We start from the raw sequence: 14312 nt of genomic DNA on the forward strand, positions 1-14312 counted from the left end.
GTCGTTCCATCCAATCATCAATCAGCTTGTCCATCCAATCATCCATCTAGCCATCTTCAGTCGGTCCATCCAATCATCCATCTAGCCATCTTCGGTCGGTCCATCCAATCATCCATCTAGCCATCTTCAGTCGGTCCATCCAAGCATCCATCTAGCCATCTTCAGTCGGTCCATCCAATCATCCATCTAGCCATTTTCGGTCGTTCCATCCAATCATCAATCAGCTTGTCCATCCAATCATCAATCAGCTTGTCCATCCAATCATCCATCTAGCCATCTTCAGTCGGTCCATCCAATCATCCATCTAGCCATCTTCAGTCAGTCCATCCAATCATCCATCTAGCCATCTTCAGTCGGTCCATCCAATCATCCATCTAGCCATCTTCAGTCAGTCCATCCAATCATCCATCTAGCCATCTTCAGTTGGTCCATCCAAGCATCCATCTAGCCATCTTCGGTCGGTCCATCCAATCATCCATCTTTGGTCGGTCCATCCAATCATCCATCTAGCCATCTTTGGTCGGTCCATCCAATCATCCATCTAGCCATCTTTGGTCGGTCCATCCAATCATCCATCTAGCCATCTTTGGTCGGTCCATCCAAGCATCCATCCCTATTGCTTTAATCAATCCAGACGTTCATCTTTCAGTTTACGTCCTGACTGCAGTTTATAGAGTCACCACCACCCTAGTCATTGGTTTTTTTTTTTAAACCGCCCATCCTCCACCCCAAATCATAATCTTGGATCTCTTCCTAATCTGTTCCATTTCTAAAGGTGGTTCCAAAAGCCCAATAATCACTAGTTGGAGAACCTGGTGTGATGGCGAGCGATCACATTTGTTGACATCTCCTTGCCCATGGATCCTGAGGAACCCCTCAGCTATGGAGAAGACGGTGGGATTGGAGCATTGCACGCTTCCAGTGGTCAGCCAGACATTGATTATGTTCCAGGAGTTTTAAAAGCTTTTTCAAGGTAGTGAGGATCCAGTGGCCATCCTTCCACCAGCAGATCTTCTGTGCTCCTCCTTCCTGGATCTCCTTTTTCTCCCATCCTTGGACTGTCTCCAAGCTTTGCTTCCTTTACTGCTGCTTCTACCCAGTGAAGCCAACGTTCAAACCTTGACCACCGTAGGACTTCTTTTGGTCCTACTCAACCAATCTCAAGCAGATTATAGACGTCAGATGTTCTGAGCTGATCCAAAAATCTTTTGCCCAGCTTCAGATCTCCTAATTTATTAACTCACGTGGATTTGATTGGGTTGGACAGATCCATTACACCCTCACGTTTGATGCTGTGGTGATATTGTAATCAGTGCCCCCCGTTTGGCTGGCTTGGGCTCTGGATATGTAGTGGCGTCAACTCTTGTCCTCCCCCTCATTGGCTTACTAGGGTTTACCTTCTTTGTCACCCTGTTTTAGCAGGTCTTCAAATGTCCTGGGGCCACCCCCAGTCCTCCCACTGATTGGCTAACTGGAGTCCTGGATGTCCTGTTTACCTCTTGTTCTCTACTGTTTGGGTGAACAAGATCCTGGGTGTATTGGGGTTACCACCTCCATCCTCTTGATTAGCTCAAAGAGGTCCTGGGTGTATTGAGGTCACCTCTTGTCCTCCCACTGTTTGGCTGAACAAGGTCCTGGGTGTATTGGGGTGACCTCCGCTCCTCCTCTTGATTAGCTCAACAAGGTCCTGGGTGTATTGGGGTGACCTCCTCTTGATCAGCTCAACAAGGTCCTGGGTGTATTGAGGTTACCTACTGTCCTCCCCTTGATTGGCTGAAAGGCTCTCTGCATGTATTGGGGTTACTTCATGTCTTCCTCTTAATTGGGAGTATTGAGGGTCACCATCTGTCCTACCACTAATTGGCCGAGCAGGGTCTTGAGTATATGGTGTTACCTCTTATCCCACTGATTGGCTGAACAAGGTCCTGGGTGGTTTGGGATCACCTTCTGTCCTCTCCTTGATTGGCTGGAAAGGTCTCTGAATGTATTAGGGTCACCTGTCCTCCATTTGATTGGTTGAACTGGTTCCTGAGTCGGTTGTGGTCACCTGCTATACTCCCATTGATTGGCTAAACAAAATCCTGGATTTATTGGGGTCACCCCCTCTCCACTCACTGATTGGATGAACAAGATCCCGGGTGTATTGAGGTCTGCTCCTGTACTCACACTGATTGGCTGAAAAGGGGTCATGGTGGTATTGGGGCTATCTCCTGTCCTCCCATTGATTGGCTGAAAAGGACACTGAATGTATTGGGGTCACCTCCTGTCTTCCTCCTGATTGGCTGAACAGGGTCCTCGGTGTATTAGGGGTCACCTCCTGTCTTCCTCTTGATTGGCTGAAAAGGTCACTGAATTTATTGGGGTCACCTCCAGTTTTCCTCTTGATTGGCTGAACAGGGTCTTGGGTGTATTGGGGTCACCTCCAGTCTTCCTCTTGATTGGCTGAACAGGGTCTTGGGTGTATTGGGGTCACCTCCAGTCTTCCTCTTGATTGGCTGAACAGGGTCTTGGGTGTATTGGGGTCACCTCCAGTCTTCCTCTTGATTGGCTGAACAGGGTCTTGGGTGTATCGGGGTCACCTCCTGTCCACTCATTGGCTGAACAAGGTCTCTGGATATGTTGAGTGGGGGAAGGATGGACATGTCCGGTGGACTATAGGGGCCGCTATGATTTCTAACGGTGACCACGGATTGGAGTCCACGTGACTGCACACGCATGTTGTTGCAGTTCGATTTACACGTTTTGTCGTCTTGTAACGTGTGGCCGGCTTGAAGTGGAAAACTCCCAAAGGGCCAGCCTGTCCGTTTCCTACAACCATTTATTTGTTTCCATTCGGAAAAGTCGCTTTTGGTAAATTCTAGCGGCGCGCTTGTGCGCTCGTTGTGCTCGCGGCTCCTAATCTTCGCTGTTTTCCTCATTTTTCAGGTGATTTTAATGCTGTGTCAGAACCCAGATAATCCCCCCCTCCCCCCACCACCAACACCGCAGCCACCGAGGGCGCTTCTCATAATCGGCTCGGCACTAATTGGCCCGGGAAGATTAAGAGACGCTCGCGGCCTTCCTGATAAATACGTTTCAGGCCTTCAGTGTGCCGGGGAGATGGAATCGAGCGCCATAAATTCTGCGGCCCTTTTGCTCGCACGGCCTTCCGAAATAATTCTCTCCCAGAGCGAACACGTCAGCGGGAAATGAGCGTTGAAATAACACGGAGAGCGCGTTGCGGGCCCGGCGGCCTACCGCGCGGCGCCGCATCGACTCCTCGGAATGGGTCGGAGTTCCAGCCCAACGCGCGGCACGTGATGCTTCATCCTTGGCTGGCGAACAATTCGATGGGGAATAAGTGGAGGTATGAAGAGCGATGGAGGCCTCGAGGTCGAGCGGATTGTGCTTTGCATCTGAAGAGCTGGCTGACCTCGGCGTTCCTGAAATAAATCCGCCTATAGATCTTCTGTGAGTCTGATGTGTAAACATTGCGAGGGATGGTGGGAACTGGCAGGAATGCAGCAAATCCTCTCCCAGAAACACGTCTTCAGGTCTTTGTCCTCCAGTGTGCCGCCACGCATACATATAGAGGGATTTGTACGTCCCGGGTCTGTGTGCGCGCAACGCGCTGCGCGCCGTCATTCCGTGTCTTCCTGACCGTGTGGAACGTATGCGCAAAGGAGCCCTGGAGCGAGTTTGCGGATATTGTGCTGCTGCTACAATGTAGAACTTGTCCTGTGACTTTGTTACGTTTTGCTGTTTCATGTTTTCATGTTCATGTCTGTACTTGTCAAGCAAACCCCCCCCCCCCCCTATTCTACAGTTCTGCTGAAATAAGATCAGTTGGATCAAGGGGGGTGTCCGGACTGGAAGGGGGTGGAAGTGTCCGGTCTGGAAGGGGGGGAAAGTGTCCGGACTGGAAGGGGGGGAAAGTGTCCGGACTGGAAGGGGGGGAAAGCGTCCGGACTGGAAAGGGGGGAAAGCGTCCGGACTGGAAGGGGGGGAAAGCGTCCGGACCGGAAGGGGGGAAAGCGTCCGGACCGGAAGGGGGGGAAAGCGTCCGGACCGGAAGGGGGGGAAAGCGTCCGGACCGGAAGGGGGGAAAGCGTCCGGACCGGAAGGGGGGGAAAGTGTCCGGACCGGAAGGGGGGGAAAGTGTCCGGACCGGAAGGGGGGGAAAGTGTCCGGACCGGAAGAGAGGGAAAGTGTCCGGACCGGAAGGGGGGGAAAGTGTCCGGACCGGAAGGGGGTGAAAGTGTCCGGACCGGAAGGGGGTGAAAGTGTCCGGACCGGAAGGGGGGGAAAGTGTCCGGACCGGAAGAGAGGGAAAGTGTCCGGACCGGAAGGGGGGGAAAGTGTCCGGACTGGAAGGGGGGGAAAGTGTCCGGACTGGAAGGGGGGAAAAGCGTCCGGACCGGAAGGGGGGGAAAGCGTCCGGACCGGAAGGGGGGAAAGCGTCCGGACCGGAAGGGGGGAAAGCGTCCGGACTGGAAGGGGGGGAAAGCGTCCGTACTGGAAAGGGGGGAAAGCGTCCGGACCGGAAGAGGGGGAAAGCGTCCGGACTGGAAGAGGGTGAAAGTGTCCGGACCGGAAGGGGGTGAAAGTGTCCGGACCGGAAGGGGGGGTAAAAGTGGTTAAAACCTTTGGACCCGTATTGGTGATCCTCGGTGTGCTGGTGACATTTGCCCTTGCAGGTACCATAGAATGGCAACCTCAGAATTCTGGGTCCGCGATGGCGGCAGCTTCTCCGGTGCATCCGGCTGAGCGCGGCGCAGTCATTTGGAAGAGATTTGCATGTGATTGAGGTTTGACCTGGACGATCGAACGATCTGTGGCCGGGGATTACAGGTTTGTCGCTCAGGAACATTGAGCGGCCGCAGGATAACACCTCCCACTGACTGCTCCGCGCTCGTCGCCTCGCTGATGAAGCTGCGCCGCCTCAACAGGCTGGAACAGGTCCAGGCAGCGCGCACGTGCGCAGCGCATCCTCCCCAACCGACATCTGTCTGCGTCAGCCGGGTGACCGCCAGGGCGAGCAAGCCGGGACATGAAGGACCCCTGAAGAACAATTCTCCAGACGCAGGTCAGACATTCCTGAGGTGGAACCAACACTGCCGAGAAATCCCGACTTCACAGAGATGTCCCATCACAGTCCCTACAGAAGGGCCCCAGAGGGGCCCCACACCTGACAAATCCCGCTTCTGTGTTCTGCTACAAAGAATCCTTCAGACAGAAACACCAAATGTAACATTGTGACGGCAGAGGGAAGAGGAAGACAAATGTTTACACAATCGCCACTTTGTTGCATTTTATTCCTTTTTATTTTCACCCGGATGAGCAAAATGTTTGTTTTATATATTTTTAAATATCAATTGTAAATAGAACAGAGCTCCAGATTGGTTGCTTCAGATACCCCCAAACCCCCCCCCCCCCCCCCCGCCGTTTTTGTGACATCCTGAATCTGTGGTTGTAACGGAACTTTAGGAAAGCCTAATGGCATCAGTCCCTGATTACATCATTACACATGTCATGTCCTGTGTGCGTCCACCTGAAGGCTCCGCCTTTTCTAACACTTTTTGTTTACTTTTAAAAATTACTTAGAACCCCCAAATGTTTTCTGTGATCTCCACCTTCAACTGTCTCCACTTTCTACAACTTAGGCTCCTCCTCCCATGCTTGTCTGCAGGACTTCTCCAGAGCTTCCCCCATCCTCTGGAACTCTCTACCCCAATTTATCAGACTATCACCTACTCTGCTCACTTTTAGGCGATCTCTGAAAACCGATCTCTTCAGGGAAGCCTATCCTGCCCTCAGCTAATATTGGAATCTTCTACTCCTCCTACCAGTCCATCCCCCACAGTTACTACCTCTTGTACCACTAGCCCCTCCCTCTTAGATTGTCAGCTCCCAGGATCAGGGCCCTCCTATCCCTCTTGTATTGTTGCTGTATTGTCTCCCGTTATATTGTAAAGTGCTGAGCAAACTGTTGCCGCCATAAATCCTGTATAATAATAATAATAATATATATATAATTTTTTTTCAGCAGATCCCTAGAGAATAAAATGGTGGGTTTTGCAATTTTTTTTATGTCACGCGGTATTTGCGCAGCGATATTATTTCAAATGCCATTTTTTGAGAAAATAATACACTTTCATGAATTCTAATGCACCCAAACGCTATATAATACAGTGGTGTCACTTTGGGATGGGTGACACCCACCAGATGGGCGACACCCACCAGATGGGCGACACCAGGACTGGTGCCAGGATGAGGGGGTGGGGGGGGTTAAAATCCCCAACGAACTTGTGAAGTAGGACAGGGGGGACTCTGATGTGAAAACAGGGATTTGGGGATTCGAAGTGAAAGACGTCCTCATATATGATGGGGGTGCTGTGAAATAATGGGGGGGCTCTGATGTTGTGGGGGGTCTTTTGATGTGATGAGGAACTTCTGGTGTGAAAGGGGGGGGCTCTGATCTGATGGGAGGAATCTGAAGGGGGGGACTCAAATGTGGAAGGGGGGCTCTGATGTGAAGGGGGGGGGTCTGATCTGATGGGTGCGATCTGTTGGGGGAACTCTGATGTGAAGGGAGGGCTATGATCTGATGGGCAGAATCTAATGGGGGGACTTGGATGTGGAAGGGGGGCTCTGATGTGAAGGGGGGGGCTCTGATGTGAATGGGGGACTTCTAATCTGATGGGGAGGGAGGACTTGTGATGTGAAATTTTTTTCTTCATTATTGTTATTATTTATTTCAGGTACTTCTGTAGCGCCATCAATTTTTGCAGCGCTTTACATATATATTGTACATTCACATCAGTCCCCGCCCCCGAGGAGCGTACAATCAAAGGCCCCTAATGCAGGCCATAGACGGGTCAAAAATTGTCTGATTTTTCAGCCGAAAAACAAATTGCCGATCTTTGCACTATTAGTGGGTTAATTGTTCGGCTGTTTTTTGGGGTCTTGGCACATTTTTTTAACCGGTAAAGTTGGAAAATTCGCAGCCGATTTTGACGATCGGCCGATTTTCCTGGTAATGATCAGCAAATCAGCCGATCGTTTTACCGATAAAATCTGCGCATGAGCCGTGACCTGCAAGAAGAAGAAAAAGAAAAAGAATTCCAGTCCGCTATTATATTTTACATGGAAAAGTCTTGCGGTTGCAACAATGTATCCATTTGTATCCAAATAAAACCATCTGTATCCGAAATGGGTACAAATGGATACATTGTTGCAACCGCAAGACTTTTCCATGTAAAATATAATAGCGGAGCTCTCTGCAGGGACAGAAGTATTTAAATGCCGGCCGTAGACGGGATTAAAATTGGACAATTATTTTACCATTGGTGGAAACCTAAGTACCTGGAGGAAACCCACACAGGCACAGGGAGAACGTGCAAACTCCAGACAGGTGGTGCCGTGGTTGGGATTCGAACCGATGACCCGAGTACTGCCAGGAGAAAGTGCTGACCACTCATCCGCTGTGCTGCCCACGTTCATGTATAGAAGTGATGGTGAATATACAATGTGGCCCCCATATTGGAGCCCCCTCTATAGAGGAATGGGGCCCCCCCTCCTCGGTGTCAATCATTCCTGACAATATCAGTCATCAATCTATAGAGAGGCCTCTACAGACTGCCCATCCCCCGCTCCCCCTGCGTCTCCATTGCTCGATACCGTGAGATGGGAATTGAGCGCTCATCCTCAGGGCGACGCACATCACAGCCGCGGTGAATCGATCGTGTTGTGAATTTCACAGTTCGACGTTTTCTGGCAGAATCCCTGCAAAGTTCATAGCGGTGAAATCTGAGGGCCAAAGGTCGCTCCGCGGTTGTCAGCCATCAATAGGCGGTTTGAGGAGCTTCAGAGAGATTTCTTCAGCTGTGTGAACCCGAGAGAATGACGAACGTTCCGTGACCTCCTGTCCATTCCTCTGCGATCGATGAACCATTCCCACCCATTGCTGCAACTTCTAACGCACAATGTGGGGAGCTCAGAGTGTGCGGTGACATCAGAGGACGCCATTCCAGACCAGGAGAGGAGCCGCTACACCTGTTCAAGACTGAAGGGGAGGAGCCATTACACCTATGCAAAACTGGAGGGGAGGAGCCGGTACACCTGTGCAAGACTGGAGGGGAGGAGCCGGTACACCTGTGCAAGACTGGAGGGGAGGAGCCAGTACACCTGTGCAAGACTGGAGGGGAGGAGCCGGTACACCTGTGCAAGACTGGAGGGGAGGAGCCGGTACACCTGTGCAAGACTGGAGGGGAGGAGCCGGTACACCTGTGCAAGACTGGAGGGGAGGAGCCGGTACACCTGTGCAATACTCGAGGGGAGGAGCCGGTACACCTGTGCAAGACTGGAGGGGAGGAGCCGGTACACCTGTGCAAGACTGAAGGGGAGGAGCCGGAACACCTGTGCAAGACTGGAGGGGAGGAGCCGGTACACCTGTGCAAGACTGAAGGGGAGGAGCGGAGTCCTCCAGCAGCGCAGAGTATTTCAGGAGAGGAGTTATAGAGGAAGGAGCGGAGTCCTCCAGCAGAGCAGAGTATTTCAGGAGAGGAGAATTATAGAGGAAGGAGCGGAGTCCTCCAGCAGTGCAGAGTATTTCAGGAGAGGAGTTACAGAGGAAGGAGCGGAGTCCTCCAGCAGTGCAGAGTATTTCAGGAGAGGAGTTATAGAGGAAGGAGCGGAGTCCTCCAGCAGCGCAGAGTATTTCAGGAGAGGAGAGTTATAGAGGAAGGAGCGGAGTCCTCCAGCAGCGCAGAGTATTTCAGGAGAGGAGTTATAGAGGAAGGAGCGGAGTCCTCCAGCAGTGCAGAGTATTTCAGGAGAGGAGTTATAGAGGAAGGAGCGGAGTCCTCCAGCAGAGCAGAGTATTTCAGGAGAGGAGTTATAGAGGAAGGAGCGGAGTCCTCCAGCAGTGCAGAGTATTTCAGGAGAGGAGTTATAGAGGAAGGGGCGGAGTCCTCCAGCAGAGCAGAGTATTTCAGGAGAGGAGTTATAGAGGAAGGAGCGGAGTCCTCCAGCAGAGCAGAGTATTTCAGGAGAGGAGAGTTATAGAGGAAGGAGCGGAGTCCTCCAGCAGCGCAGAGTATTTCAGGAGAGGAGTTATAGAGGAAGGGGCGGAGTCCTCCAGCAGCGCAGAGTATTTCAGGAGAGGAGTTATAGAGGAAGGAGCGGAGTCCTCCAGCAGTGCAGAGTATTTCAGGAGAGGAGAGTTATAGAGGAAGGAGCGGAGTCCTCCAGCAGCGCAGAGTATTTCAGGAGAGGAGAGGTATAGAGGAAGGGGCGGAGTCCTCCAGCAGCGCAGAGTATTTCAGGAGAGGAGAGTTATAGAGGAAGGAGCGGAGTCCTCCAGCAGAGCAGAGTATTTCAGGACAGAGAAGGATCTCCTGGTTACATTGTTGCAGAAGCTCCATCCAGCTCTATGTAAAGTTGTATCATTTTATTTTTTTTTTATTGTATCGATTTTTTTTTTTTCTGTCTTTTTATCTTTGATTGGCTGTAATAGACGGAATGAATGAATCTTGCTGGGCGCCGGACGCGGGGCGGTAATAAATCTGGAACAATTAGCTCTCCACAGCAAACGGCCACTTGAACCTTCCAGTAATTGGCTGAGCACTTCTCACAATGGACCCCGGGGGGAGGGGGGGATGTTTTGGGTCGCATAATATGGCCGTCCCCCTTTGTCTCCCAGCCAGTCATTGTGCGGCGGCAGCGGCGGTTCTCGTAAAAAGGTAATTAAGATATTAACCCCGTCATGGAATTCTTCTGCGGGGGCCCCTGAGGATGACCGCCAGAATGTATTGATGTAAAGAAGAGAATTTATTAAAAATGCGTTTTGGCGTAATGAAGAAATGCGGCGGGCGGCGGCGGATCTGCGCTTTGAGGGGCTCATTATTGGAATGTTAATGAGTTTTATTTTAATTCCGTGAAGAATGAATCGCCACCACTGTGATCTGGAGGTATTTACTATCGGAGTGGGAAGAGGCGGCCCCGCCCCCACCGCCCATCTCTGCGCAGGAACCGCATTATCCCACCGCGCCAGCTGGGCCATCTGGACGCCACGTTAGGCGAGGACTCGTTTACCAAACGGACGCGGTCTGTGATGGGAAGCGTCCCAGCGTGCCTTGTGTGCGCCAAACCGTTCCTTCGCCAACGTCGCATGACAGCGCCTGCAGCCTGCCAGCCCTGGCCGCGGAGTGCGGGGCGATGAGGACGAATTTCCAACTGTCAGGAAGTTTTTGTTTGAAACTACAAATGCTGAATATAAGAATGTTAGACACACTGCAGCCCCATCCTGTGTACGGCACTCACCCCGCCACAGCTGGAACATGGGGCCTGCACCCGCTGTGCTCATTATGAGGGGTTCCCACCATCCCTGTGCTGAGTTCCCAGGTCTGTACGCCTGCTGTGCCCATTATGAGGGGTTCCCGCCATCCCTGTGCTGAGTTCCCGGGTCTGTACCCCCGCTGTGCCCATTATGAGGGGTTCCCACCATCCCTGTGCTGAGTTCCCAGGTCTGTACACCCGCTGTGCCCATTATGAGGGGTTCCCACCATCCCTGTGCTGAGTTCCCGGGTCTGTACACCCGCTGTGCCTATTATGAGGGGTTCCCACCATTCCTGTGCTGAGTTCCCGGGTCTGTACACCCACTGTGCACATTATGAGGGATTCCCACCATCCCTGTGCTGAGTTCCCAGGTCTGTACACCCGCTGTGCCCATTATGAGGGGTTCCCACCATCCCTGTGCTGAGTTCCCGGGTCTGTACACCCGCTGTGCCTATTATGAGGGGTTCCCACCATCCCTGTGCTGAGTTCCCGGGTCTGAACACCCGCTGTGCCCATTATGAGGGGTTCCCACCATCCCTGTGCTGAGTTCCCAGGTCTGTACACCCGCTGTGCCCATTATGAGGGGTTCCCACCATCCCTGTGCTGAGTTCCCGGGTCTGTACCCCCGCTGTGCCCATTATGAGGGGTTCCCACCATCCCTGTGCTGAGTTCCCGGGTCTTTACCCTCGCTGTGCCCATTATGAGGGGTTCCCACCATCCCTGTGCTGAGTTCCCGGGTCTGTACACCCGCTGTGCCCATTATGAGAGGTTCCCACCATCCCTGTGCTGAGTTCCCAGGTCTGTACACCCGCTGTGCCCATTATGAGGGGTTCCCACCATTCCAGTGCTGAGTTCCCGGGTCTGTACACCCACTGTGCCCATTATGAGGGATTCCCACCATCCCTGTGCTGAGTTCCCGGGTCTTTGCAGCCTCTGTGCCCATCATGAGGGGTTCCCACCATCCCTGTGCTGAGTTCCCAGAAATGTACGCCGCTGTTCCCATTATGAGGGGTTCCCAACATCTCTGTGCCAAGTTCCCGGGTCTGAGCTTCCTATAGACTTCTTGGAGGTGAGGTGTCTGTGCCGTCTCTAGCTCCGCCCCTCACAGTTCTTGCAGGAGACTTCTTCAGGGGAACCACTCCTCTGAAGAAGTCCCTTGCACTTTCTTTTTTGCCGCCATATAAACTTCCTTTTTTTTTTTGTTTGCTTGTTTAAGTTTCACGGCACAGACAGAGATTTGTGTTCCGGTTTGTTGTGTTCCCTCCGCCTCCATGCGCACTTCACAAATCGCCCCGACCTTGCCGGGTGCCTCGTCTGATCGTCGTCCTCCGATCCCCTCCATGCACACACATACACGGCCAGATCGTTGTCTGCAGCGCTTTCCGTTTTTCATCCTGAATGGTTTTGCTCTCTGTATATGGAGTTGTGTTTTTCCAGCATGCGCACAGTGAAAGGAGACGGCGCTCTGCGATCCTGTGTGATCCTGTTGGATTTTGTCTTTCAGGCATCGGAGTGGAGTTCGGACGAAGACACCCGCCGGTCCTGTCAGAGTAAAGGGAAGACGGAGGTAAGATGCGGTCACCGGTGGTGGATGAACACTCTGACCGCGTCTAGACTAGAAGTTGGGGGCGGTAAAAAAAAAGTGCGGTGGAGCGCCCCCTGTTGTCGGTGACACCGCATTTAAAATCCCTGATTCACGCAGCTGTGACTTCAAGTGTGAAATGAGATTTACAAATCACACGGAAGGCGCATCAAATGCAATGACACCATCTTATGCAGAAAATAGACCGTTCGTTCATGCGCTGAGTAACGACAATGGGGCACCATTCCTCCCACTGACACCAATGATGGGGCATCATTCCTCCCACTGACACCAATGATGGGGCACTATTCCTCCCACTGACACCAATGATGGGGCACTATTCCTCCCACTGACACCAATGATGGGGCACTATTCCTCCCACTGACACCAATAATGGGGCACTATTCCTCCCACTGACACCAATGATGGGGCACTATTCCTCCCACTGACACCAATGATGGGGCACTATTCCTCCCACTGACACCAATGATGGGGCACTATTCCTCCCACTGACACCAATGATGGGGCATCATTCCTCCCACTGACACCAATGATGGGGCACTATTCCTCCCACTGACACCAATGATGGGGCACTATTCCTCCCACTGACACCAATGATGGGGCACTATTCCTCCCACTGACACCAATGATGGGGCACTATTCCTCCCACTGACACCAATGATGGGGCACTATTCCTCCCACTGACACCAATGATGGGGCACTATTCCTCCCACTGACACCAATGATGGGGCACTATTCCTCCCACTGACACCAATGATGGGGCACTATTCCTCCCACTGACACCAATAATGGGGCACTATTCCTCCCACTGACACCAATAATGGGGCACTATTCCTCCCACTGACACCAATAATGGGGCACTACTCCTCCCACTGACACCAATGACGGGGCACTATTCCTCCCACTGACACCAATGACGGGGCACTATTCCTCCCACTGACACCAATGATGGGGCACTATTCCTCCCACTGACACCAATGATGGGGTACTATTCCTCCCACTGATACCAATGATGGGGCACTATTCCTCCCACTGACACCAATGATGGGGCACTATTCCTCCCACTGACACCAATGATGGGGCACTATTCCTCCCACTGACACCAATGATTGGGCACTATTCCTCCCACTGACACCAATGATTTGACACAATTCCTCCCACTGACACCAATGACGGGGCACTATTCCTCCCACTGACACCAATGACGGGGCACTATTCCTCCCACTGACACCAATGATGGGGCACTATTCCTCCCACTGACACCAATGATGGGGCACTATTCCTCCCACTGACACCAATGACGGGGCACTATTCCTCCCACTGACACCAATGATGGGGCACTATTCCTCCCACTGACACCAATGATGGAGCACTATTCCTCCCACTGACACCAATGATGGGGCACTATTCCTCCCACTGACACCAATGATGGGACACTATTCCTCCCACTGACACCAATGATGGAGCACTATTCCTCCCACTGACACCAATGATGGGACACTATTCCTCCCACTGACACCAATGATGCACAGAAACTTGCTGCCTTTTGCAGGCGTCCGATGACACACACCCATCTGTAAACACAGGAGCCAAACACATTGATTTCTCGGAGGGATCTTGGACTTTTCTTGAGCACATCCCACAGGAAAGGCGGCCCATTATAAGTGGATATTCACAATGTAGCGATCTTTTCCGGTTGTTACATTGTAATTCCCGACACCCCGCGATATCAGTGATCTCCGTACGGGTAATTGTATTGGCTGCGATTTCTCCGCCTCTCGGAATGTTGCATCACTCTCGGATTGTTGCGTCACTCTCGGATTGTTGCATCTCTCTCGGATTGTTGCATCTCTCTCGGATTGTTGCGTCTCTCTCGGATTGTTGCGTCTCTCTCGGATTGTTGCGTCGCTCTCGGATTGTTGCGTTGCTCTCAGAATGTTGCGTCGCTCTCGGAATGTTGCGTCACTCTCGGAATGTTGCGTCGCTCTCGGAATGTTGCGTCGCTCTCGGAATGTTGCGTCGCTCTCGGAATATTGCGTCACGCGCATTAGTCACATTTAGAGGGTTAAGCGTTGTGATGCCCCGCCCCCATGTTCACTTATTACTAATGATAGCTTCCTCCAGCCTTCCATCGGCGGTGGAAGACGTCCCCCCCTCCCCCATACTTAGTCATTTCATCCTATTTGCGAACGCGTGCGCAAAGCCGACAGCGAACGAGCGCGGGAAGAAATGAACGCGGGATGCGAGCGCGGCGTAATAACACTCTTCACATTGACAGTACAATTACAGGGAAGGGAACAATCCGCGGGAGGTTTTTTTTTCTGCGTTAGGACAATAAGCCGCGATTTTATTCCGGGGTCGCGGAAGCCGCCGATGGTGAATTGTGACGCGG

The 14312-nt window shown here is 52.3% G+C and overlaps 1 protein-coding gene across 1 annotated transcript in view; it reads left to right on the forward strand.

Annotated features, from left to right (window-relative positions):
• LOC149433064 (semaphorin-5B-like) overlaps nt 1-14312 on the forward strand; it is an 88774-nt gene that overhangs the window by 42200 nt on the left and 32262 nt on the right. The window contains exon 4 of the mRNA XM_089664694.1: nt 11822-11884. Coding sequence (XP_089520820.1) covers nt 11822-11884 — 63 coding nt within the window. The remainder of the gene's footprint in view (nt 1-11821; nt 11885-14312) is intronic.

Source organism: Staurois parvus, unplaced genomic scaffold (genome assembly GCF_062004578.1).
Source record: "Staurois parvus isolate SC_StPar_1 unplaced genomic scaffold, SC_StPar_1.0 ptg001998l, whole genome shotgun sequence".
In the NCBI taxonomy this organism is placed as follows: domain Eukaryota; kingdom Metazoa; phylum Chordata; class Amphibia; order Anura; family Ranidae; genus Staurois; species Staurois parvus.